The sequence below is a fragment of the Chelon labrosus genome, assembly GCF_963514085.1.
Source record: "Chelon labrosus genome assembly, chromosome: 3".
NCBI classification, from domain to species: Eukaryota; Metazoa; Chordata; class Actinopteri; order Mugiliformes; family Mugilidae; genus Chelon; species Chelon labrosus.
In genome coordinates, this window is record NC_140339.1 from 26,246,846 (window position 1) to 26,272,831 (window position 25,986).

The window sequence follows — 25,986 nt, forward strand, 5'->3', positions numbered from 1 at the left end:
CTATTGCACAACAAATTCAGGTCAGGTGGGAGCACGGGAGCCAGGTGATGTAGCTTTGGTCCAAAATAACTAATGTCCACATTTTACAGAACTGTAGTGAAATTCTGGTTACGCTCTGAAGTTCTTGTATTTACCAGTGTAGTTATTTGATGGAAGCTGGACAGTACCCGAATGGATATCAGAGTTAGACATTGTAAACCATATGAAGGGGACACATGGCTTGTGTTGGCACAAGCCAGTTCTGCTGAAGAAGACCTTAGGGACATGAGGGCATCTCAGGAGCTACACATGGAGCCTGTACTCCATTTGTATGTTCCAGCTTATGCACCTGTGCAGGAAGGCTCATTGCTACGTGGCAAAATTTAAAAGAAGAGAAGCATAACATCTGTGATACCTACACCTTGATCAGCGGGCTAACAGAAGTACGAAATCATTTTTGCAAGTATGAATTTCCTACGTGTTTCTTGAGTTATTGCACTGACAAGAACGTGTCTACAGAGTCACATTATGTACCTGGTGAAAGGCCTATAAGGGAGCGGTTGGACAGGGTGTTGTTCCCGTTCATCTTGAAGTAGACAGGGATGGAGTTCAGGATAGCTTGCAGGTACTTCTCTTGTTCAAGACTACTGGACGAATCTGAAGACGAGGCAGGAGCTAAACACACAAAGGCAGAAAATAATGACCATGAATTACAGGAGGCAAAAATATCAAAAGTTAGTTTTAGTCACAGACATGGCAGCCTAAATATGATAAAAGCCAGTAGAAAACCTGTTATTAATTAATTACAGTTACTAAAGATTCAATGTTGTGGCTAGTGTACCAGTTACATAACTGAATACTTTAAAGGAACAGTTCAGTTTGGCAAGCACACCTGTTGAGGAGGGATTCTGTGACTTGAACAACCCCACTACACTCTTGCCATGGAAGCCTCCGGAGCGGAGCAGCACGGCTTTGGTACGTGGATGTTTCCAACACACAACAGGGAGACGGTTGTGTCTGTAGCAACGGGCTACTTTGTGTAAACTGCTGTCTTGAACAGCCTGAGGAACCACTAGCAGCCCCGGGTAGCTGACAGAGAGAAAGAGAAAGAAAGAAAGAGAGAAAGAGAGAATAGAAACTTCACAAACACAAATATTAAGACAAAGACTGTGTGACATTAATTACACTCATTCTTATATATACATAACTTGTAGCAAGACACATAGATGTCGGTGATTACAGAATGTTCAGCCAAGATCTGAACGCAGATTTGGTTTTTATTTAAAAGGCAAGACTCTCCGTGAATAAGTCAAACATCTGTCAAATAAAGGAAGACTCCCCACTGGCCTTTGGAGATCCTGAGGCTCACAAAGTTCCGGCAGGGCTACAAATCCTGGAAACTAATATGTTCAGCACTCAGGGATTCGTGACCTCAGCACATATCAGCAGATTTCTGGTTTCTGATTCATGAGGAAAATAAGTAAGGCCACAAGGCTGCAGATGAAGCTATGCGTCCAGTGAGAGGTACCTGCGGCAGAGGGAGTAGAGTCTGTTCACGGCTGTTATCCTGAACTGCTCGCCTGACTTGGAGCGAGACGAGCTGGCAGTGATGGTGCCCAGGCCCAGACGCTGGTAGTCACGGAAGCAAGACTGCTCCACGAGCTGCTCCATGGTGGATTTCTCTGATGCTCGCAAAGTGCTGCTGGGTGGAGGCTCACCATCATCTGATACTGAAACACAAAAGCAGAATAACATTGTGAAATCTTTCATTCAACCGTTTTTATTTCTCCCTCCACGTCCAGATGTGTCATATCTCTCACTTGAAATGTCATCATCTTCATGCCAGGTCATTCTGCTGCCTCTGTCGTTCTTCTTCAGTGTGCTCTGGCTAGCACGGCCCATGGTGATCTTTCCAGCCCTCTTTGCTCCTTTGACGATAGTTTTCGAGAGCGTTCTGTGACGAGCACAGAGCAGATTTACTGTGTGGCAGGATTAACATCAAAACTGCAGCGGCATGTAATTATTTACAGAAATATTTCAAGTGACACATGAAGACAGCATTCCGTGACGTATGACACATTGGTTTACAATAAGAAGTGAGTGCAGACACCACTTCAGTAACAACAAACCTGAAGCCAGTGTTTCTCTCCTTTTGCTTAGGAAGTATTAGCTGAGGTGCCGTCTGTCCTGCAGCAAATGCAAAGGAGGTGAAGATGGACTGTGGATAGCGGATCCTCTGGAGGTGCTTCCTGAAGATCTCCACCATCTCTGAGCTCACCTCCTCATCAAAAGCCACTTTGATCAGCTGCAAGGGACATCACACTGATTACTCTTCCCAAACGCCACATGCTGAAATCAGCTTTAAAGCACATCTCAGCGGGAGAGTTGTCTGTTTATCACTGCAGCCATTCTTCTCTTTTTTGCCCACCAAACGTTTGCTCAAGAGTGCAGATAAATTAAAATTTGTTTAACAGCCAAGAGTAGAGTGAGGAAACCCAAAACTAAAGAGATGGCAGCACAGACCAAGCTACGCACCTCATCGTCTCTGTTAGTCAAAACATAGGAATGAATCATAAAAAAAACGTTTAACAGCAGTACATCTAAAGAGTAAAAACACATGCTTGGCTGGAAATTGTGCGATTCTGAGAAGCTCATATTATGAAAAACAAGACAGTGGGGCCTTTAAAAATGCACAATACTGAATGTTGATAGAAATCTCAATTTCTGGTGTTTGTCTATCCAGTACACTGTAGGTCTGTGCTCTGATGAAACACTGATACTTCTACATGCGACACCATCGCTGCTGTGAGTTACTGAAGAGTTGCTTTGTAATAGTTTAACATCTTACGTCTGCACTGGGCTAACATGAGAGAGCAGTGTGTTTCAGTGTTTACCTGAAAGGATGCAGAGCGGAGCTGCAGCCCTTCCTGCATGTTCTGCTGCAGCTGGTTCTGGATGCTGATCTTTTTTTCTTTGGTCAGCGTGGACACCGGGAAAGCCCTGATCACTGCCTGCTCCCCCACTGGGCATAGACAGAGCAGCAACACATTATTGATGTGATGATGACCACTTTTCACTGACACAACAGACTTTAGTTTCTGGGAGTTTCATGCATTTGTTAGACAACTGGAAGCAGAGAGGTGACAAGAAACGAGGGGCGTGACATGCAACAGACGCGGCAAGCCAGACAAATACTCTGAGAGCATGACGGTCATCAGGGACTAAAAAAACAACAACACTTTGTTTGATTTGAGAATAAAAGAAAGTTTCGTTTCAACATTTAGAACTGAATTATTAGTAGAGGAATTTATTTAGATCTTTCCCAGAATCAAAAGGCATTTAAGAAAATGCACTAATTAAAAAAAAGATTAGCTGTTAAATCTATTTTCTTTATTTTACTGAGGCTTACAAGAAAGTGTTACTGTGCTTCAGTATTTACCCAGAGGATCATGCGGGATGCCCTTAAAGATGATGCGGTATGTGGTGAGAAAGAGGGCTCCTTCTGCAGGCAGGATATGAGGGCCCCCCAGGAGTCCCCCAGTGGCCTCCTCCCTGCCGTCGGGGTCCAGCAGCACCCGCAGCCCCTCTGATACGAGCTCTTCTCCGGGAAGCAAGGCTGGACGCAGAATCTTAGGCTGGCGGGAGAAATAACATAATAACACATCTAACCCAGGGACAGAATCATCACTGCATCATCAACTGTACCTGTTTACAAATTAGAGACTTTTCATCAAATTTCTGAAAGTACAAAATCTATTTAACGACATATTTGAGTAAATGCTGATTCAACAGACAGGGGTAGACTGAGGGTTTCTATTTAAATTAAATCTCTAAGAAGTTAACAGTGCTCCCATAGCAAAAGCAAAAACAAAAGAAACATGTGGTGAGGCACATATGCCTGAAACAATATGCACTTGACTGCACGTGAGTATTTTGTTAAGAGAAGCGAATATTAACCATGTCCCCAACACCATATGACTATTCTTTTTATTGTATAAAGTGAAAGAGTCAAGTCTGGACCCTTCTCCAAACTCGCAGAAAACACTCAGTTGTTCCACTGTCAAAAATATGAACGAGTGGGGGGGCATTAGATCATTCACAGCCTTTCCCATTTAGGCCACAGCCGACCTAAGGGAGCTGAGGTCTGGCCAGGAGATAATAATAGCTTTTTGAATCCGACCTTGAATGAACACTGAGACCAAGAAGAGAGTCCCTCTGCACCTCATTACTGCCGCAAGCTTGGCTACTTATTAGAGCTGCACCTTAAACACAGCCACTGTTTTCCTTCTAGTGTTAATTCTTCTATTACTACTACTACCTGAAGCTGTCACATATCCAGAGTCAGTGTTGTTTACACACTTTTTAGCATTTTTTTGGCCAGATGCTAGCAGCTAGTGGTCCAGGATCGAAGTCTCGTCCAACACATAAACTCGTAAGAAGTTAACCACTAAGTATAGCAGACAGACTGCTCACCACGGTTTCCATGTTGTTCCCAAGGCAGTACTGGCATGTGATTTTTGTCTGTGTGTATGATTGTGTGATTTACCAAGAGCAAAGCAGGGTCAAATACAAACGACTGGTGACATGTGACAGTGTGATGATGACTAGAAAACAAACACTGTCAGTCTGCAGAGCAGCAGCCAGCTAGACTAAACTAAGTATGTGGACAAAGCTAAAAAATCCAAACAAATGGTACAAATTAGAATTAATTAAACTACACCTCCCATAGCATACTGTGACTGAAGACAAATGAAAACGCTACAAGTGATTTTCAGTGAAAGCTGGTGAAATGAAGTGACAGCTGAACACTTTCTACAAAACAAAGTTGAGTTGGCTTCAACGCTTTTCAGAGCTCCAATCAGAGCTTTCACCAGTTCATTTTTAAACGGATGGCGACATAACGACTTTAATGAGCTCTTGGGCAACACTTCCAGACAGTGTAGCTGGTCACCCCTGGCCATTTTGTAACGTTGTTACTCATAGCAAAACTGTTTAGATCCTCTCCTCTGCTAGATATGATTGTGTAATATGGCTCATATCATATTCTCTCAAGCTTTAGACATTTAAAGGCACCTAAAACATAGGAATAAATGTGTGAAATAATGTTGAGTAAGGTTTCTAAGCAAATTGCACTTTGACTTTTGCTCTCTATAGCTGGCATTGCCGTTGAGTTTGAACCTGTCATATAATCAAAAATGAATACTGTATATACAGCTAAAGTACCTTCAGCTTACTGAAGAATGACACTCACCTTCTGAATGGGGGGTAGCCTCCTGCTCTCCCTATGAACTGCCTCTAGAGCCTCCATCTGCATAGCTACGATGCCTGCAAGTCAGAATCCAGCGTCAGACACCATATGTACAGAGACAAGTGCACATGTATGCATGCATATTGTATAAGAGTGTGTGTTTACAGATTTTAAGGCCATTTGAAATGTCAGGCGTTGACTAGGCCTTGTTGCTGTTGGCCTGGCTGAGAACACACACATCCATGGTTTAACCTGTATAAAGCTGAGGGCATCAGTGTGAGTGCTGTACCTGGGATCATGCTGTGCAGGCTCTTGATGTGTTCCTGTGTTACTCCGCTCTCTGTGCACACCTTGTCAATGAAGCGGGCAACAAATCTGACCACAGAGTTGGCTACGTCGCTGTTCTCCGAGTCCTCAAACCCGCTTTCCGTGTCAAAGCTCTCTGCCACACTGCCAGCAATGCTGTAAACACACATGATGACACAATGGAAATGAGGAAGGTCAATCTACTGTGTCCATAAGAGAGAGCTGTGTGTTGACAAAAGTAGATTTAAAGATGCACTGTGATAAAGAGCAGTGGGAGTGAGAGTGATTTGCAGACTGGTGCGAGCTAAGCGTTAACGCCTGGATCAATCGTTCAGATTCTATCAGCCAAAGGGAATGCATTGCATGAGACCGTGATGCAACCTTCCCTCTGGAAGCACAAAGGCTGAGTGATGAAATCCAAATGTCTGTGGGAAACAAACAACTCCAGGGTGAAAATGAAAGAAAAATATGACTGAAATTTTCCACATGAATACATTCTTGGCTTAAGCCTTTCTCTTGTCTCATTAGAAATTGAACCAAAACAGAAAATCACTGTGTTCTTGTGGCAAATCGAGAGATTAGGAACGCAATGTTTAATAGAGTTCAAAGACTGTCCGTGAAAAAAATATTTAAAATTAACAATACGTTCTTCTGAATATTGGGAATAAATCTTAAAATTTGGAATAAGAAAATTTCATCTGACCGCATTCAAGTTTTAAGGAAAAACACAGATGTGGGATCTTCCCTGGTTTCCACTTTACAGTTACTGCAGATGGAAAAACACATCCTCTGCTATTTTGTTTGGTTTGGGTGAGTACAGTGCAGCCCCATTAAAGACACCCTGAGGGGTTTAAACTTCTCAACAGAAGTAAATGAGTCACGCTCTGTTTTGTGCAGTAGTGATGTTAGCCCACAGGATAGAGAGGATCCGGAAACAGAAGAGGAGCTGTGGTCCATTTGGCTAAACAGGAAGGTATCATGTAGACCGTGAGCGAAGCCACAACCACCTACATGCTTATCATCACCTTATTAAGAGAGGTACACATACTCCCCAATCATGAAACCTTACCTTCACGTTTCCTCCAGATAACTCTGATCTTTCTACCTTACAAATACTGGACGAACCAAATCTGGTCTATGTTTTATCTTGGAGAAAAATAAGGACGCTAAATGATGGTCCTGACCTGTTAGTCACAATGCTGTTGCTTCCGCTCTCCCAGTCAGCCGCAGGCGGGTTGCGCAGCAGCTTGTTCTTGCTGGTGTCCAAAGGCACCAGCAGGTACACCATGAGGCTAGCGTAGTGGATAGCCTGACTGAACACAGTGCTCTCCTCGTTTTTCACCAGCTCCTGCTGCCTCTCTTTGCTCAGGCCGGGCCATGAACGCAGCTGCTCTGCCGCCAGGTCCATGGCAGTGGACTCATGCTCCTCATCTCTGCCTGCTGCAGGAATGGAGCCCAGATCCTGGAACGGTCAAAGCAAACAGATGGAGTTTCAATCAATCTCTTTAGACTCATGACGGTAAAAATGCAGTGATGTGTTCTGTTACTGAAAGCTACAGAGTAATTATTTATTTTTTAACGATTAAATTGAGAAAAAATCATAAAGGAGTTACTGATTAATTCTCTTGGTTCAATAATTTCAACACTAATGAGGATTAAAATAGTGAGGAAATATTACAGGGGAAATATTCTGATTCATTACCCCTATTTCATTACATAAGATGTAATATTTCCTCAGTGATGTTTTACCTTTAGCCTGGCAGTTATGTTGCACTTTTCCTCCGGGGTGTTCAGATAAAGGGCTCGGATCTGACTTTGGACTTCGCTGTAGAAGGTGGCTTCCCAGAACTGCTGGTTAGTCCAGATGGGGTGATCCTGTATGCAAGTGTAGGCAAACTGGTTGACCCCAGCAGCCAGCTTCTGCAAGACAAAATGCATATGACAGAGTCAGGACGAAACCTGCGTGGAGATGATCTTTGTGTTTAACGATGTTCCTGCACAAACTAGTGTCTTTGCCATACATGTAGCCCTTTGAGATTCTTAAATCTAGGGAAACCGACTGCCAAGATATGAGAGTTAAATGAAAAGGGGATTATCAAAACAATATGGGAAAAAAAATACAACATAGTTTATGCCAGTGTACACTACAATCTCTACACGCCACCCATTCGTCAACCCGAGTCACTGCAAACAATATGCTGCACAGAACTTCATTTTAAATTCTGGAGGAAATGACAAAGTGTCCTAGGAAACTAAATATCTTGAAGGTTTCCATTTGTTGGAATAGTGTTGCCCTAAAAATAAACACTGGATACAGTCTGACACTGTGTTAAACTGAAACCTACAATAGCAGACCTTCTGATGTTCGTACATTTCATTTTTTCCCCCTGAAGATGATACTGGCAGTTGCTCCTGCCCCAGAGTTAACATATCCTCTGCACAAAATTTGAGTTTGGCCTTGGATCCAATCACTGCTGCAGCCATACAGAATTAGTTTGCCAAAATGTTGGAAAACAAAACAAAAAAAAATGTCAGCTGTGTAGTTTAATCAATCATTCATTGCAAGTCGTAACTTTTTATATAGATAACAAACTTTACTGGAGCAACAGACCACCCCTCTTGTGTTCTGTGTCTGGGCATATTTGGAAACTGAGCTGTTGTTTTTCCATTCAGTGTGGGCTGAAGAGTAAATCACCTGCTGCTTGCAAAAACAGCTACTAAAGAGAACATACAGTCCACACAACATATCAGCGCTGCTCCATACTGTAGTGTGTGACACAACAAGTATATTAAACCACACTGCGCAATTCTGAGGACACAAAATCGCACCACATAATAACATTTGGCACAGTGTGCCAATAAAAAACCGGCCACAAACCAAAAGCTCACCAACCGTCTATCTCCCTGCAAAGTCTGAAGGCTCGAGCCTGTTATTAGATTTGCTTCTGATTTCTCTCCCTTGAGCCTGACACAATGCAGTGGTTTATATTAGCACTTCATATTTTGCCTTTGAAGGATGAGAAAAGGGGGGGAGGGGTTTACTGTAATTACAGCGGACATCTATTTCCAGTGTGATGGGCCAGATGCCAAGAGAGATGAGAACCGAGAGCTAGTGCCCATGCAGCAGCAAATACATAGCACTGTTGAAATGAAAGTGTTGGTGGGGTTGTGTCTTCATTCTGTTTTTTCATCACTGTTTTCTGCAGAATTACATTTAATTCATATAATAACTAATACATAATTCATATTCATTCTCTACACATCACCCAGAATTTATTTCATGTTTTAGGCACATATTTTTTTACAAGGAATTGAACCATGGAGACAGTGGGTTTTGTGGCGTAAACTGTCAGATTACAGCTCAGATTCACCGTCTTGACCTGTTGGTGGTGCTAGAAGAAAAATGTGTGAAACAGCAAAGTGATTACAGCAGCTGTTCTTTAACTGTATGCCTTTCAGCCTTCAGTTTTACCTTCAGCAAGTCAAAGTTGCTTGGTCACCACATTGAATCTTTATATTCAAAAACTCCTGGGATAGTTGCTGAGTAGATTTTGAGTCATCTCTACTGAGCTTGGAAACATCTGCTATAATCAAATAAGTGTTTACCCCTATACATTTCAGAATTCATCTGGTAGCTTCTGTCTTCATTCATATCACCAATAAACACTAGGGATGGACTAGAAGTCATGGACGTTCATGCATCACGCTGCCGCCACTTCTCTTTATGGTCACTTCATTGTAGACTTCATGAAATGCCTACCTTCTGGAGAGTGTTCTTCACTTGACTGGATGCTTTTCTTTATCATAGAAAGGATCCTGAGATTTACTGCCATCATCGTTTTCTGTCGATGCCCGCGCGGCCAAGCTCAAGAACGCAATTTTTGTTTCTCAGAATTCACCAGTGCCAGGCTACTCAACATGTTCCTGCTGACTCTAAGAGATTTGTTTTGTTTTTGCAGCCTGTTTCACTTGTATTGAGAGTTTCAACTCAAGACCTTTTACCTACTTAACTGATGAAGGAATAATGAAGGAATAACGTACACCCGTCCATGAAACGTCATTTATATAAATACCTTTGTACCTTGAACAAGAGGGAACCATATATTTAAGATCTGTAAATCCTAAACCTTTCCGCCAGTTTGGATGCAAATACCCTCAAATTAAACCTGTGAGTCTGCACTTTAAGACCAAAACTTGTGTTTAGCTGTCCCATAATGAGAGCAGAAGTGCTTTTAATCTTTCGAACCTGAAACGGTTTGGCATCTCCTGCACGTTTCAGTCAGTTGATCCTAAACTAAACCTCATTGCTTTACTACACCGATCAGGCATAACATTATATCCTAATATTGTGTAGGTCTCCCTTGTGTCTCTGAAACAGTTGTGACTCATCAGAGAATGGACATGGGCCTTCTGAGGGTGTCCTGTGGTGTCTGACAACAGAATGTTGTTAGTGGGGGCCTTTGGGTTGAGGTTTGTGTGTGTGTCTGTGTCAGGCTGCATCCTGCTGGAGATGGCTGCTGCCATCAAGGAGTGTCATTGCTATGGGGTGGGGGTGTCTGGTCTGGTCTAGGCGGGTGCTACATGTCTAAGTAACATCCACATGAATGCCAGGTCCAAAAGTTTCCCAGCAGAACATTGAATTGTCACAAGATGGTTAATGTTATTTATTTCTCTTGTCAGTGGTCATAATATTGTGGCTGATCGGTGTATAAACCCACCTCTGCTCCACTGAACCCACTCTCACTCAACCTGAGATTCATCCAGCCCCACAGTAGATCAAAACAACAGAATTAACATTAATGGTAACTTGTTTAGTTGAACAGTTAAATTACTACCATGAGAGGAACAAAGAATACTGCCTTAAATTGAATGGGGAAATGAGGCCAGACAACATTTTTAGGAAAAGACAAAGATGAATGTGATGCTTTGATAAATGCTTTGTGTGCAACCAAACCTGGCACTGCTCAAGCTGACAGACTTGCAAACTGTGGAGAAGAATTGTTCATTGGACTGACTGTCCATAAAGTTAAAGGTAGAGTGGAGTGATGCTGGTGTAACGACGTGACAGTGATCCAGCAGTACTGTTCCCCGGACTTGGAATCCTTTTTCATAAACTGCAAACCCTTTTACTCCCCTCGTGAGTTTTCTTCATTCATTCTGGTCGGTGTTTACATTCCACCGGCAGCCAACATCCATGACGCACAGCGCACGCTGGCCGACCAGATTCTACACGTGGAAAAAACTAACCCAGACTCCTTAGTTATTGTCTTCGGTGACTTTAACAAAGGAAATCTCTCCCACAATCTCCCCAAATATAAACAGTTTATTAGCTGTCCCACCAGGGAGGATAGAACTTTGGACCACTGCTACACCACAGTCAAAGATGTCTTTCACGCTGTCCCCCATGCTCCACTCAGAGAATCAGACCACGTAATGGTCTACCTGATTCCAGCTTACAGGCAGAAACTTAAACTCTGTAGACCTGGACATCTAAGATGTAGACCAGTGAAGGTATGGCGAGCTTAAGGGCATGTTTGGACTGCACTGCCTGGGACACTTTCAAGGTGGCAACAAACACTTTGGATGAGTACACAGAAGCCGTGACGTCATCAGCTTCTGTGAAGACTGCTGTATTCCAACACGCACCAGGGTGAGTTATAATAATGACAAACCCTGGTTCACAGCCAAACTCAGGCACCTCAGGTTGGAGAAGGAGAAGGCATTCAGGAGTGGAGACAGAGAGAAAATTAAAGAGTCAAAAGTACAAGTTTAGCAAAGCAGTGAGGGAAGTTAAACAACAGTACTCAGAAAAGCTCGAGCTCTATCTGGAGGGGTTTCAGGAACATCACAAACTACAAGCCTCTTCCAACAGCACTGGTGTCTGTGAAACCTCACAGGCCCTCACACTAGTGCCCCCCTCCTCCCCGACAACAACAATGGCCAAGGATCCCTCAGAGCCTCCCTCCTCCTCCATCTCAACTCAGACACCCCCCCCCCCCCCCCCCCAACAACAAAGCAAATTGCTTGTATGTACAAACATAGCTGGCAATAAAGTCTTTTCTGATTTTAATGCACCTGAATAAAACACGGTCATAAACAAAAAGCAACAAATTTCATAAGAAGACGTGCAGCACTCTAGATAGTACTGTTTAACCCTTCTGTCAGCTCAATGTGTTACGTGTCTTGCAGCAGATGTTGCGTGCGGGTGTGTCTTTGTGTAGGGGGGTCTGCTTTGAAATGCCTGGCTGTACTTTTGTGACTTGTCAGATATGTTCAGGTCATTTTGACCGAGGTCTGCTGCTTCCTAATATGATGATACACAAAGCTTACAGACAAGTCCACAAGACAGATGCGCAAGAAGGAGGACGAGGAAGAAGAGAAGAAAGCAGAGGAAAGGGAGGAGGAAAAGAAAGTAGGAAGCACAGATGAAGGGAAAGGAGGGAGGATACCACTATCAGACTCATCTGGCTGTGTGACCAGTGAATAGGAGGAATTCAGCGTTGAGGGGGAAAGGGTGAAAAACAAGAAGAAAATCACAAGGGGAGACAGAAAGAAGAAAATGCTGCGCACAGGTCAGAGGGACGGGGCTATCAGGATTTGAGATCTTGTTTTGAACTCAGGGACTTGATGGAGAGCATAATCAATTGTGGCCTCCAAACATCAGCTGAACAGACAAAGAGTATCACACATGCCCACTGTGTCTCACAGACAGTGCATGTCAACACTGAAGGGAGTGTGTTCTTGTATGCAGACAGTAAGTGAAGACTGGAGTATCCGATATGTCACCAGCCTTGGGGCAGCAACATTATTTACGTGTTTTGGAAGAATTCACAGCATTCCTGAACTGTTGATACAAAAACAGTCATTATTTTTGAAGTCGGTGAGAAGGAACGACTGACCTGAACGCAATCCATCTCCCAACTTTTGCAATTCTTCACGAGTCAGCGTATTGAGAGGAAAACTACTCAAATCCCCAAAACATGAAACAGCCTGCAATCATACACTATATTTATAGTATTCAGCCACGTAAAACAAACAGAGACAAACATGCTGAGAGTCAAACTAATAAACAAATCCATCATGGCATCCATAGGCCGTAAATGTGCAAAAACACAATGTACAAGTGACATAAATGTTCAGAAAACAGTAAACATAGATATGGTACGTCAAGAGCAGGACATTTCTGAGACACACGAGGGTCAGTCAGTACGTCATTTCTCTTGCGAAGTCATGGTGGAGAGTCGTTTGACAGTGTGAGCCGCCAAATCCCTCTGTGCTTAAACTCTGACTGAAAGAATGCTAACAGTCAAGTGTTCTTGCTGCGTAAGAGATCCAGAATTGTGTTTGGGTTTTCCACTTGCTGCCGTATGCAATCTTTTTTTTTCTTCCCCAGGCCGAGACATTTACGCTCGTGACACATTCAGATGTGAGAGGACACATCACATGAGGCTGTGGAGCAGAAAAACAACTGATCCAGACGTCAATGGCACCTGTTCACCTCATGATAAACCAACCTCTCGCTAGATAATGAATGCAACAGGAGCCTTCTGTGGATTAGACAATCAAAACATAATGTAAAAACCTCCAAGTTGTGTGGGATTCAGATAAACTTTCCTGACACCATCCATGAATGATTTAAAATTAAGTACATTTTACAAATATGTCTGCTCTTGTCTGAAATCTTAACATCTGTTAAACATTGTTCTATAAATGCTTCAGCTGGAGCAAAACATCTACGGGGGGTCAGACTGAGGTGACACCAAAAACAAAAATGGTGGGGGGAAAAAAAAAACAACTGGACATAGAATTTGGGTCAATGGCATACGCTGTTCAGTCTCAACATATGGCTAGAAATAAAACTAAACACTGTTTCTGTCCAGCATATTCTGGGAGCAGACATTAGCCACGTGAGGTAGCTTCCCACGTCCCCCGACCTGGAGACCGAAGGGCCATGGGGATAGTTCCACTGTAAGCATGAACACAGTGTGAGCGTGCCAAAGCCTGGCCAAGAATATCAAACAGGAACTTGCCCAATGTCTGACTCTTGAACTTGAACCAACAGTCTACGAAAGTCTGAGAAACATTTTTTTTTTTTTAACCTAAAATTTGGCACGCAACAGCAGTCAAAGTCTGACTCAAAGCACACATATGAGAAACTAATTCATCTTAAGATTAATTTACAATGAAAGGTGTGAAAATGTGCTGGAGATCAAAGAGCACACAAGCTCTTCAGCTCCTGCTTGTGAGACTGGTTCAAGATTAATGTCAACATATAGTTAAGTGGGTCAGTGCAACAACCGACGAGGTCAGTGATTTGAATCATTGTATAAGCAACCTGGTGACACTGAGAAGCTTTCAAATCCATTTTCTAGTGGCAGAACCTTGCTTACACAATCTGACAATAGTAATAGTAATGCATCACACTGTACAGACCTGTTCTGAAGTCCAGATTTAGGATATTTTATGCACGTAATATGCATGTTTCAGAGTCACTCATGTGGTTTTATTGAGACTAAGTAACAAACGTAGGATGACCACATGGCCCAGCGGACACTGCTTCAAGTGTTATATGCGTATAGAGAATAATGTATGCAACAGTAAATGAGGAACCAGGTTTTCCTGGGAACAGACAACTATCTGTCACATTCTTTTGAGCGACCTTCGAGCTCTGGTCTGTTCAATGTTCAATTTTGATTGAAGGGGTTGGTGGATGATTTATAAAGTATTCGCAACAGTTCATAGAACACATAGCACCTGCAAACGAGATTTATGGGCTGTCTGAACCGTATGTCGGATTGTTGAAAACCACTGCATCGGCACGTTTTTGCAGTCGGATGAGGGAAACATTTACTTTAACCTTACAAATCCGACAATTCGACTTTACAGTGACTGGCCAGCTGTGCAGAAATGAGAGCGGAGCAGGAGATTCCACTTCCCAGCTTTGCTTTTTATTTGCTACTCAAATATTTGTAATGTAGTTACAATTTAAATGTACTAATGTGCTCTCTGAACTCATGCTGTCCTTTAAATGGCAGTGTCACGGTACTGCAAAATAAAAGACATTGCATACATGCAATTAAACTGTACATAGAAACGTGTTAAACAGGGTTACATGGATCAATTGTGAAATGCCTCCCAAACAAGATGACAGCTGCTGCGATGCTCCATTACCAAGCTTTGTTTTTCTCACATTTCGACTGCATGATCTTTGCACCATTAAACCGGAGATTACAGATACTTTTGGCAGATTCTCTCCTGACCTCACTTCACTTTTCACCCTTTGGGTAAGGCAGACCTCATGCCTGTCACCACTTGCAATCATCTGTAAATAAGAAGGAGAAAAATCTATTTCTCTAAATTTCTTTCCTTATAACTGGATACAAAATCACTTTTAATATTTTCTCTAAAACAGCAGGAAATTACTAGAATGTAATAACTGTGGTTTAAGAATAATGAATATGCTTATGACAAAGAAACTGCTTTGTAGCAGTATGTAATCATTACTTGGTCTAATAAGCACTAAGCTAAGAGACACTGCAAGATGAGGACTGATTCATTTTCAGCGCTGGTGGCCCTGAGGAGAAACAGGACAAACAGCACACATGGCTTATCGAAGAGAGTTACATCAGCCTGTGGCATGTGAACTGGATGAGTCATGTGGTGGTCGACAACGGGCCAGGTCCCAGTTCAGCCCATCAGGGTACAGTACTGGTATCCAACAAAAAGCCAGCGCGGAAAGTTGTGTCTGTCCCTATGGCAACAAGCAAGCTGCAAGGACAGAGCTGAGGGAAACGCTGCAGCTATCCAGTGTTGATAATATGACTTGGAAACCAAAGGCTGCGGCTGGCTCTTTGGACTTCACTGCGGAGGCTTTGATGCTCCGCTGTGCACGGATATGCTACATGATCAGCAAAGGTCGAAGGCTGAGAAACTTGCCCTTACCCCGACTCTTACCAGCCTACCTTTTATTTTTGGATGAACACTTCACAGAATTTTTCAAACCTGAACCGAGATCATGATCAGTAGTTGAACCAACTATAGAATATATACACATTATCTACCTGATTTTAGCTGTCTCATTAGCATTTTTGCGCTAACATTTGTACTAACCACCAAAGTATCAAAAATAAAAGGTAATAGCTTTTTTAGCTTTAATTCGAGGGTAAACTCACGATGTAAGAATCTGAACAATTTTCATACATATAAAGTACACCGATCAGGCATAACATTATGACCACCTTCTTAATATCGTGTAGGTCTCCCTTGTGCCTCCAAAACAGTTGTGACTCATCAGAGAATGGACATGGGCCTTCTGAGGGTGTCCTGTGGTGTCTGGCAACAGAATGTTGTTAGTGGGGGCCTTTGGGTGCTATGGGTTGAAGGGGAGGGGCCTCTGTGGATCATCCCACAGATACTTGATCAGTTTGGGATCTAGTGAATTTGGAGGCCAAATCAATAGATTGTGCGTTTTTTCATGTTTTTTGAAAACTGCAGTATGTATCTATACATTGTTAGAAACCACAGGGTGTAAAATTAGATGTTTTTGTGATTGCACTTTCCGCTAATACTACTGCATGTACTGGACTAAGCAGCAGTTTGAATGCAGAATTATTCCCTTACCCTGTAAAAGGCGGTTGACAGCGGAAGCAGTGCAGCGGCCACCGTGTACTCCTCGGAGGTGGAGCAGTCCTGTGGGTTGAAGAACAGAGGAGGATTGAGAGCAGGGCACAACACAGCAGGAGACATGTTGCAGAGGGCCCCAAAAACAAGCAGCACAGGTTTCCAACAGAGAGAACGCACACACCGGGGCCAGAGGGGAATCCGTTCTGGTAACTTTTATTACTACAGTGCAGAATCTGTTTTAAAGATATAACAGAAGACTTTGTGTTTCATGGCAACGACTGATTTTAATTATTAACATAAAGACGGGATTTGCAAAGAACACTGAAGGGGCTCTTCGGCAAACGTCGCTACCGGTTACGTAAAGACAGTTTGTCCTGTTTAATGTCAAGACGATGAAAAAAAAAAAAAAGAAGGCCAACCAAAACCACCACTGTGATCCACTCTCACTATTCTCCACTATTAGGACATATGCTTTCAATAGCCTTATGTAATCTCTGCCATGACACAATTCTTAGAGCGTGCCAGTCTTCATTTTATTGATAATTTAATATTTTTTCAATCTTGAACCAGATTTCCATGCAAGTCTCTGTCAAGGACATTAAAAGATGCATAAAATCCAGCCATTTATCAAGCATCCAGAAGGCAAATCTAATTATCTTTTTTTTGTTTTGTTTTTAAAAAATAAAAAACAGCTTAAATTATTCTCTCTTTGATATTTACAAACTGTGCCAAACTGTCTTTGTGTTTCAAGTGTTTCGTACTTTCAAGGGAACGGCATTAAGAAGAATAGTGCATTAAGAGGCTTAAAGCGGGGGGCTTAAGGGACAAAACAAACTTTTTTTTACAGAGATCACAAAGAACGATGAGAACAGGAGAATAACAGAAAAAGATGCGAGTTGGACTAAAAAGTACTTGACACACAGGAAATTGGTACTTATCTCTGGTAAGCTGTGTTGGGATTTATTTGTTGAACTCTGTAAATGAGAACGGCCGGAGGAAACTTGATTTAAGACCATGCACAAACAGCACAGATTCTGACCTGTTGCGCACCTCGTAACCCTCAGTGGAACCTCACCGGCCATAAAATGAGTAGATCGCAAACATTTTTATTTTTTTTGTTTTGTTTTGTTTAAATGTCACGTAAAACCTTATAACAAATCATCCTTGGGTTTTTCTGGAAACATGCAACATACCATCAAGAGTCATTCATTTTGGTGTGAGAGATAGGCAGAGGAATGTGGCACATTCTGATAGTGGTCTTTAATGGGGGCCTCACTTACCACCATTCCTCGAAAAACACACACACACACACACACACACCCACACACACACAAGAATGTACAGAGGGAAGAAAATGCGAAACACATGAAAGCCTGGCCCCCCGTCGACTTAGCGGCATACTTTCCGTTTTATTTTTCTTGTCGCTAGTGTTTTTCCTTGCAGTTATTTGGGCTGCGGTAAAATGTTCCAGCGTACTGGAGCAGCACCAGTTCATTGTTTACCGGCATCTTAAACAATGCCGTAGGTCGCAGGAGTTCATGGACCCCAGTCAAAATAGAACAACAAGTGGAAATGCACGGGCTGAAAAGTGTGAATATTTCACAAACCGGCAAAGTGAAGGAAATTTACCAAAACATGTCATCAGATCTGGGAAAGGCCCCATTTCGGTTTCGTATGACGAAACCATCTCAAGCTTTGTTCCGAGCACTCCTTCAATACGTGTCATATATCTCATATAAAGTCAACATTATCAGATTAACTTAAGCCACACTTATCACCTACAAACCGCCGCTTTAATCTCCTGCGAGCGGACAAAAGTGACAACTCAAAAGGTCTGGAGGTCAAGGCAGACAGATAGCAGAGAAATCGCAGTAGGTCTGAGATTAGAATGAAAGAAAAACGAAAACAGAAGAGAGCTGTTTGTTGTCTAACACAAACTTGGCCATTGTATTTAAGGACTCTGTCACACTGCTGAATAGATCCACATGGTGCCGAGTGTTGCACGTTAAGTTATAATTGGGATTTGAAGAACGGAGAAGGAAAAGGTTGTTGTACGTTTCTGTTTGTGAGGAAACCCTGCAGTTTTCATTTCCTTCCATTATTTACGCATGTCTCACCATTATCCCTCATTCTTGAAGCTGCCCGAGTGATAATAATGAAGATGACTAACACAGCTACTCTGCCTCAGACACGTATACAGTGGACTAAAACAGGGAGGCTGAGCTGGTTACTGACACGCTGCAGCATGTGAACAAACAGCAACTTCCTGTGTGCGAAAGCAGTTTGCAATTTTCCAGTAACACTTGACGCCATGTTTTTATGAGACCTTTGTGGTCTAATGACAATAGAAAAAAATCTGATGACTCAATCTGATGACACCTTGAATCACCTTGAGGAAGAGCAATAAGCCACGTAGTTGACCTCTCTTTCAAGCACAGATGAGCAAGAGACCGACAATCCACAGTGAAAATATTATTAACAAGGATGTTTACCTGGACATACTGGTGGACTTAGAGAGAAACGGTTATTTGAACATGGGAATGATAGCCGACGCAGATTCCCAGTAACTATATTACGTAAGGCAGTCCATCAAGGCACAGTAAGGCAGACAGGGGGCATGTTCTCACAGCAAGAGAATAATTTATGATCAAAATAATGTAAAAATATTGCCTATTAAGTATGCAAGGAAACGTTCAAAGTGATTAAAGACCAGGGGGCAGGCTTTGAGAAGGACGAAGGGTATAGACTCCGTGGGTAGGCGCTCCAGTTCATTAGCTCAGCCTTCAGCAATCCATAAGTCAACTGAAGAGCCTTCTTTCCAGCAACATCTGGGTGTAACGTGCACACATAAAGATGGTGGGGCTCGGGATCACGCCAAACTCATGGAGTCCATGTTGCTGCGTCCACTTCCCATGGACCCCCTGCACTAATCCTCTCTCACAGTAAAGAGCCATTCAGAGTGAGTTTTTTGAGCACCATCATGAGGCCCTCGGCCATGAGAGAGCAGAGCACAGAGGGCTCATAATCCTATCTGACAGGAAATGGTTGGGATGCCAGGATGCATCCACAGCAGGGCTCATTCCCCCACACGGCTTGCACAACTTCTAAATAGCTGGAGCACTGACCAGTGCGTACACACACACATAAACAAATGCGCAATTAACTCAAATACCTTAATGAGGGTCATTACAGCGCGTGATTCACGGCACAGAAACAGCGCAGATAACGATTACAACAGATGTTTAAACAGGAAAAATGCGTCGCCCCAATTTTTTTTTTAGTCATATCAACAAATTCCAGATAATGTAGCAACAATGTTTTGTGAATTATAAAGAGAATGTAAAGAATGAAGGACAAACTAATGAGTACTGACAAAGTACAGTTCCACCACAGTCTAACATCCTGACCTTTAACCTATTGTACACTGTATGTACAGTATTTCATAGCGTTTCCTGCGGCTGTGCCCCCCTGCAAACGCTTCAAAGGAGAACACTGATTGTAACCAGACAACTGAACTGTCACTCAGCCTGAAGCCAACAGTTGAAAGATAAATGTTGTAATTGGCTTCATATTGATGATGTCATTGCAAATCAATGTGTCACATCAACACATATGCCAGAAATTCTAACGAGGCATTATGCTGTCATTACACGAAGCAACATTTTTTACAGAAGAGGTCACTTTGGCTTTGTTAAGCCCCGAAGGATCTTTTACACACACGCCCATACAAACTGCTGGCCGTGGTGCGCTCTGTAATATGAATTTGAGGCTCCTACGTGGCCGGGCGTTGAAAGAAAGGGCAGAGTGCAGAATATGAAAGTAATTACTGGCCCCCGCAATTTACTATTTATATTCCTTTCACAGATCATCTGAGACAAATCCCTCACGACGTTTCTGAAGAAATGAAAACCAGGGACAAATGCCTGGCATCGAGAGTTGCGACAAACAATACATTGTTTTAATTGTATGAAACACAGGAAGCTACCAGAAAAAAGCTGACCCTATCTCCCTGCTCCAGTTCACATGAAATCTCTTCTACATGTATGAAATTATTACTTTTTCCCACATGTAGCTGTGGATCATTGGTTTTTCAGCAGCATGCTAGAAGAAATCAAGAGACAAACATTTGTCTTTAAAACTCACTTTTCGAATACTATTTTAAAGTATAACCATATAGAATATTTTTTTTAGTTTGTATTAAAACACCGTATTTTGTATTAAAATGTGGTTCAGATCAAATCAACCCAGCTTGTGATTCAAACAGCAGATACGATACAGACTACATCTGCACTTTTCCAGATGTGTACGGCAATTACCTGTTTTAAAGAGCCTGTCCTTGACAAAACAACAACTGCACAATTATGACTGGGATCATGCATTTTATATGAATCTCCTCGTGGTATCCTTCAGGGAGGTGATGCATTGCTCATAATTTTGTGTTAAAGATAATTTCACCTATACGGTGTGCAGCACATATAACACTTTTATTACTCCTAAAAGCTAAGAATCCTATATTAACATGGTATAGAGCAAAAAAATTGTGGCATTAACTAGACCTCTTGACACTTTTTTTGTCCAAATTCAACAATGCTGCGTTTTGCACCAATATGTAATTGTGGTGCAAATGACACGTCAAATGACCTTGGATGTCCCTGGTGTCCCTGGCAGATGTTGGGATTAATTGGCCTCCTATCATTTGAGGGAGAAAAAGAATGACTGGAATGTCAAGTCTCTCCATAAAATCTGAACTCTGTGAGGACTGCTTAGAATTATTAAAATCCCTGGAATGGACTGATTTAAGGCAGTAAAACATGAGGAACTACCAATAAAGAGCTGGCTGCGCTGGTGAAGTAAAGCTTCAGTGACTCTTTACGAGCCACACAAAAACACATTACTTACTCATGCTGACAAGTAGCTGAGACATAAGCGGACCAGGAAGAGACAAACATACTATCTGATAAACACTGAGCCGAATTGTTGAGACTTAAGTCTTACGACACACAGACGGATTCTTGTAAACTAAGACAAACTCCAGAGGAAATAAACAATTTGTTGAAAACAAAGAGATTCCTGTTTGAAGCAGAGTGTATAATGACAAATTCTTCCCCATTTGAATTATTTTCTTTATCACTGAATCAGATTTGAGAAATGTAATTTACACCATAATTTATAGTCAACAAAGCACAAAGCTGCCGCAAATCAATGTCATCCTAGATTTAAACAATAAGATGGTTAACAAAGGTATTGTCAATTAATTTCCAGTTCACTATTAGAATACCTGACTGACTGTAAATCAAGATCTTGACATTAAAAGAAAACTTGAGGAAACAGTACAGAAGCTGCAGACTGGCGTTGGCATTATCATATATAAAATGTGGCCTTACCTGAAGGGCACAGTTCATCATGCGAATGACGTAGTCAAACTGTTGGTGGTCCAGGATGGCGCGGTTCTGCTGAACATGGAGGCTCAGTTCCTCAGTGAGACACTGGCGGGCTGCCTTGCCTTTCAACGCGCGCAGTGCAGCCGGCAGGGTCTTTTAAAATGGAAAAAAGACAAAATATTTTAAAACAAGAGAGGGAGGCTGATTGCCAGCAGAGAGAAGATAATTATCAGTTTGTCAGTGCTCAAATCATAGGAAGCAACCTTTTGAGAAAGCACAGTATAATTTGCTATCACTACTTTTGGTAACACTATGTACCAACACCTTGACCTGCTTTATGGCTAATGGTGCTCAACTGACTACTTGCCAGTTAAGGATTTACAGGCTTACTGGGAGTTGAAAAGATGCAGGCCTGGATTATATAACTCCTATATGAAGCCAGAGGGGTGTATAAAGTTACTGGCAAGTCTCCCATTTGAAAAACACTGGATACATATTGAGCAGAATGTTCATCTATGACCTCATATAAATTGAACTACAGCAAAGAAAAATCTGCATGCAGTTTAAAGTAAATGCTTGAAGTTTAAAGTAAATGCTTGAAGACTAGAGCTAATTAACTAGCGAGTGTTTAATTACAGGTCCCGTCTATTTCTGTGTCTGTGGGCCAGCTGGGAGGTATTAGTGCAATCAAGGTGAGAAAAGATCTGCAGCTCCATAAAGGCCTGCTGGAGTAGTGTATCCCAAAGCACGGATGCCTCCAGTAATGAGCTTGTTTAAAGGTTGATTAGCTCCCCTGATGGAAGACGGCGTGCATCACCTTTTCAGTCTCCATGGTCTTGTTGTCAAAGATGAAGGAAATGCAGGTCCGCACCACCTCCAGCCTGCGAGCGCTGTTAAACACAGAGCCGCTTTTCCCTATAATGGAGGCTGGAATAAAGAAACAACAGAGGAATTACTGCACACTAAAATGACAACTGCCGCAAAGAGATGTGAAATCTTACAGATACGTAAGCGTTCACATCTCATTTTCACATCAACATTTTTAGGCACCATTAACCTCACCACTGAAGTATGCATTGCACATTACAGGGGTTTAAAGTGGGTCATACCAACAGGTGGTCCGGCAGGTACAACACACTTCTTCTCGGCTCGCGCAGGAGGAGGTGTACTGCTGTGTTTTGCTGCACCCTCCACCAGCATCTTCTCAACCTTTGCAGCATCCAGCATGGGGAACGGTACCTGGTGCACGCGCAGGTGGGACCCCTCGGACGGCCGAGGCACTTTTTGGAATGCCATGTGGGGGTTTGGGTTCTCCTGCAGCGCACCCACGAGGAAACAACGCGTTTTAACAGGATAGATGTTGTATATGTGTTGCATATACAGTGCAACAGCACACAAGAACATCTGTCCCAAACAGCACAAGATTAATACAACAAAAAAAGATGCTGTTCCTTGAAGGCTTACATTTCTGTACAGCTGCTCAGAGAGCTCCCTGATGTGCTTTTGCAGCTTGGCAGTGTTGACCTCCTCTTCCTTAAAGCTGTCAAACTCCAAGGCCACCAGCTACAGGCAACAAACAAATAAAGAATAATCAGTGTTGTAAATATTGGTCAGACATAACTTATGTCGATCATAGTAAATTTTTAGATTTAGAGTTTAAAAAGTTTATCCGTGACTTTAATCTGAAGTACGGTTCTGTATGAGCTGCTCTATTTATGGCTAAAAAAATACCACAGTACCTCATCAAAGAGATCGCAGGCTCTGTAAGGTGGACCTCTCTCTGAGACGAAGCCAGCAAAGGCCATGCCATCCAAAACCTTGGTCAGGAAATCATTCTCAATCAGGCCTCGCTGGCCCAGGAAGGCAGTCTGGATAATGTCAGAAATAGAGCAGTTACACACAGATGGGGGGGAATGTAACCTTGTTCATATGGATTTACTGCAGACTGAAAAACAAGCACAGCCATTTTTTAGAATATGATCGCAAAATATCTCTGCAGGAGGGCACTCTATTGTCGGAAACGTGGAAGTTCTTCAATGTGCAGAAAAAGGGGAAATAAATCTACTTATAAATGACTACGTGCAAATGACTTTAATTTACTTTTACACATAATTATTTGGGCTTGCGGGTAGAGGGGAAAAAAAACACAGTTCACTCAAGCCATCCCCACTCAGGGATTCCAAGCGAATAAGCAGAGCTTTTGTTTATAATGTGATCCATGTGGGGTACTTTGAGGATGATGTGCTGATGGGTTACTACGGAGACACCACAGACAAGAACAAACAAAATCTGCGGCACAAAACAAAAATGTAAACCTAATACGTTTCATATGGCTCATTGCCGGGCTTTGCCCAAGGTTATGGGTCTGTGTCCGAAGCTTGCATAAACAAAAGGATAGCATCACGGAAGAGTCATGAAGCCTGTGCAAAACATTAAAAACAACATGCATACTCACACATGCACACACAAACAGACACATTATACACCACTGACAGGTTTATCCGTCAGGTCTTTGTGTGTTATTCCACCCACACTGCTGGTGAAAACATTCTTGGCAGATTAAAAGAACAATGTGTTTGCCGAGGAGCAGTTGCTTAAGGAGTTTAATCTGGGGTCACATACTGGAAAAAGAGGTTTTGACAAAATGTAAAGTTTAGCTCTGGAAATTCCATTCTGTCGTTTTCTCACCTTGTGAAAGTGAATAACAGGCTCAGAATGGATGCGGATGAGCTGCAGACAAGACCTGTAGCCCTGGAACAGTTGTGCAAACAGCCGGAGGAAGACCGCCCTCACCTCCTTGTCCTGGAACACAAACCGACATTACTCATCAAACTGCTATTGCGCTCTGATAAGTGAATAAGGCATCTGACATGTCATTTGTCTTTAAGGTAATGGGTTACATCGGTTAGTGCTTACACTCCAGCGCTAACCTTTGTGCGATAAGAAACTTTTTTTCTGATGAAGGCAGCATGTCCATGTCTCATTTGCATCACTCCTTACAATGAGACACTCTTGGTAATGGTGATGAATGAAAGACTTACCAACAGCTTGATGTTGGAGGGTGCAGTGCGAGGCGGCGGGAACGCATTGTCTGCTATCTCCAAATCAGGGTGCAAAACCTAAGGAAAGAATTGTATCTCCAGATTATTTTTCATTTAACCCATGCATTTCTGAGAATACCATAGTTCAACATGAAGTGTCAGTGCTTGCTATCTATAGTGAGAATTACTATAAGCTTGTAGACAGATGCTAAAAATACATATCCAGTGACCTGTCTGGTTGGTGTTTAGAGGGAGTACCTTCATGAATGTATTCACTTCAGATGTCATCACACTGTCATTATTTAAATAATGCAGTTGGACCTGTACTGGTCTGTGCATGTGTGGGTGTGTGTGTTGGCGCTCACCATGGACAGGGTAGTTTGTGTTTGGTGCAACAGAGGTTCAGGGAGCAGGGACAAGTGGATGCATTCAGGTATCTTTATAGTTCCTCCGTCCAGGTCGGCAATAATAACGTCCAACTGAACAAAAGACATAAAGAAAGGTCAGGTCAGTGAGAGTACATGTCTAAAAACATCCTGGAAACACTTGTGAAAGTAAAACTCTCCTGTCTTAAGATGTCATAATCGCCTTATCAAAGGATGTAAAAATAAACTCTGAAAGACTCCAGTATTTGTTAACAAGTCACATGAGTCAGAAAGCATTCAGTAATGTTCAACATGTTGTAAGTAAGTAAGATAGACTGCACTCACCAAATCCTGGATTTCACTTTGAAACATGGAGTGCACTCCAATGATGAAGGGCGTAGGTGAGCTCAACACCTCCAGCAACCGCGAAGGTAGAATAGGGATGTATGGGTAACTGAGCACATGAGCAAAAAAGAATACATGTAAAAAGTATAAATTTACTAAAAAGATGAGGGGGAAGTGGGCAACTGAGAGCTTAAAATACACTTCCCTGCAGGGAAGAGGATGTGTTTCAGCACATTTTCTTATGAAATTGAAACTTGCTTGAGAGGATTTTTACTCAGCAATGAGGCAAGAGAGAGTTCGTGCATTTATAAAATTGAGAATTACATCATTTACAAGGTTTGGAAATTTTACTCTATCTTCATTTTCTACCAGAAACTACCCTAGAAAAAATAGTGAAAGAAACTGTGTTAGTATCTAGTGGGCATCGTGTACAGTATTTCATATCGTGTCGACATGAAGTGTCTACTAATTCTACCTGCAACACAGAATTACCAGCACCAAGACCAGGATTGCGTGACTGTCCTCTGAAGGGTATGTTTGGAAATATAAAAATGTTTAGAGTACTCCTTTTAGTATACAGACTTTGCGGTTTGTTACACCTTTGGATTACACAAGGGCTTTGGACTGCATTGTACATATTGAACAAGACAGGCAAATATGGTATTTTGTCCAATAAAAAAAAAAAAAAGAATTCCCGT

At 42.3% G+C, this 25,986-nt stretch overlaps 1 protein-coding gene across 4 annotated transcripts in view; it reads right to left on the reverse strand.

Moving 5' to 3' along the window:
- Positions 1 to 25,986, reverse strand: part of sbf2 (SET binding factor 2) — an 89,147-nt gene that overhangs the window by 16,849 nt on the left and 46,312 nt on the right. For 2 of the 4 annotated variants that reach the window (XM_084540907.1, XM_084540906.1), the window contains exons 8-28: positions 25,289 to 25,397; positions 24,944 to 25,057; positions 24,579 to 24,656; positions 24,226 to 24,339; positions 23,277 to 23,405; positions 23,002 to 23,100; positions 22,647 to 22,851; positions 22,355 to 22,464; positions 21,541 to 21,690; positions 16,154 to 16,222; positions 7,283 to 7,453; positions 6,718 to 6,995; positions 5,517 to 5,689; positions 5,231 to 5,304; positions 3,419 to 3,614; positions 2,874 to 3,001; positions 2,109 to 2,284; positions 1,800 to 1,933; positions 1,508 to 1,709; positions 872 to 1,068; positions 514 to 654 (exon numbers count right to left, since the gene is read on the reverse strand). In XM_084540907.1, coding sequence (XP_084397033.1) covers positions 514 to 654; positions 872 to 1,068; positions 1,508 to 1,709; positions 1,800 to 1,933; positions 2,109 to 2,284; positions 2,874 to 3,001; positions 3,419 to 3,614; positions 5,231 to 5,304; positions 5,517 to 5,689; positions 6,718 to 6,995; positions 7,283 to 7,453; positions 16,154 to 16,222; positions 21,541 to 21,690; positions 22,355 to 22,464; positions 22,647 to 22,851; positions 23,002 to 23,100; positions 23,277 to 23,405; positions 24,226 to 24,339; positions 24,579 to 24,656; positions 24,944 to 25,057; positions 25,289 to 25,397 — 3,047 coding nt within the window. Of the gene's footprint in view, positions 1 to 513; positions 655 to 871; positions 1,069 to 1,507; positions 1,710 to 1,799; positions 1,934 to 2,108; positions 2,285 to 2,873; positions 3,002 to 3,418; positions 3,615 to 5,230; positions 5,305 to 5,516; positions 5,690 to 6,717; positions 6,996 to 7,282; positions 7,454 to 16,153; positions 16,223 to 21,540; positions 21,691 to 22,354; positions 22,465 to 22,646; positions 23,101 to 23,276; positions 23,406 to 24,225; positions 24,340 to 24,578; positions 24,657 to 24,943; positions 25,058 to 25,288; positions 25,398 to 25,986 lie in introns of all 4 variants that reach the window. The other 2 variants (XM_084540905.1, XM_084540904.1) reach the window with 1 other exon arrangement.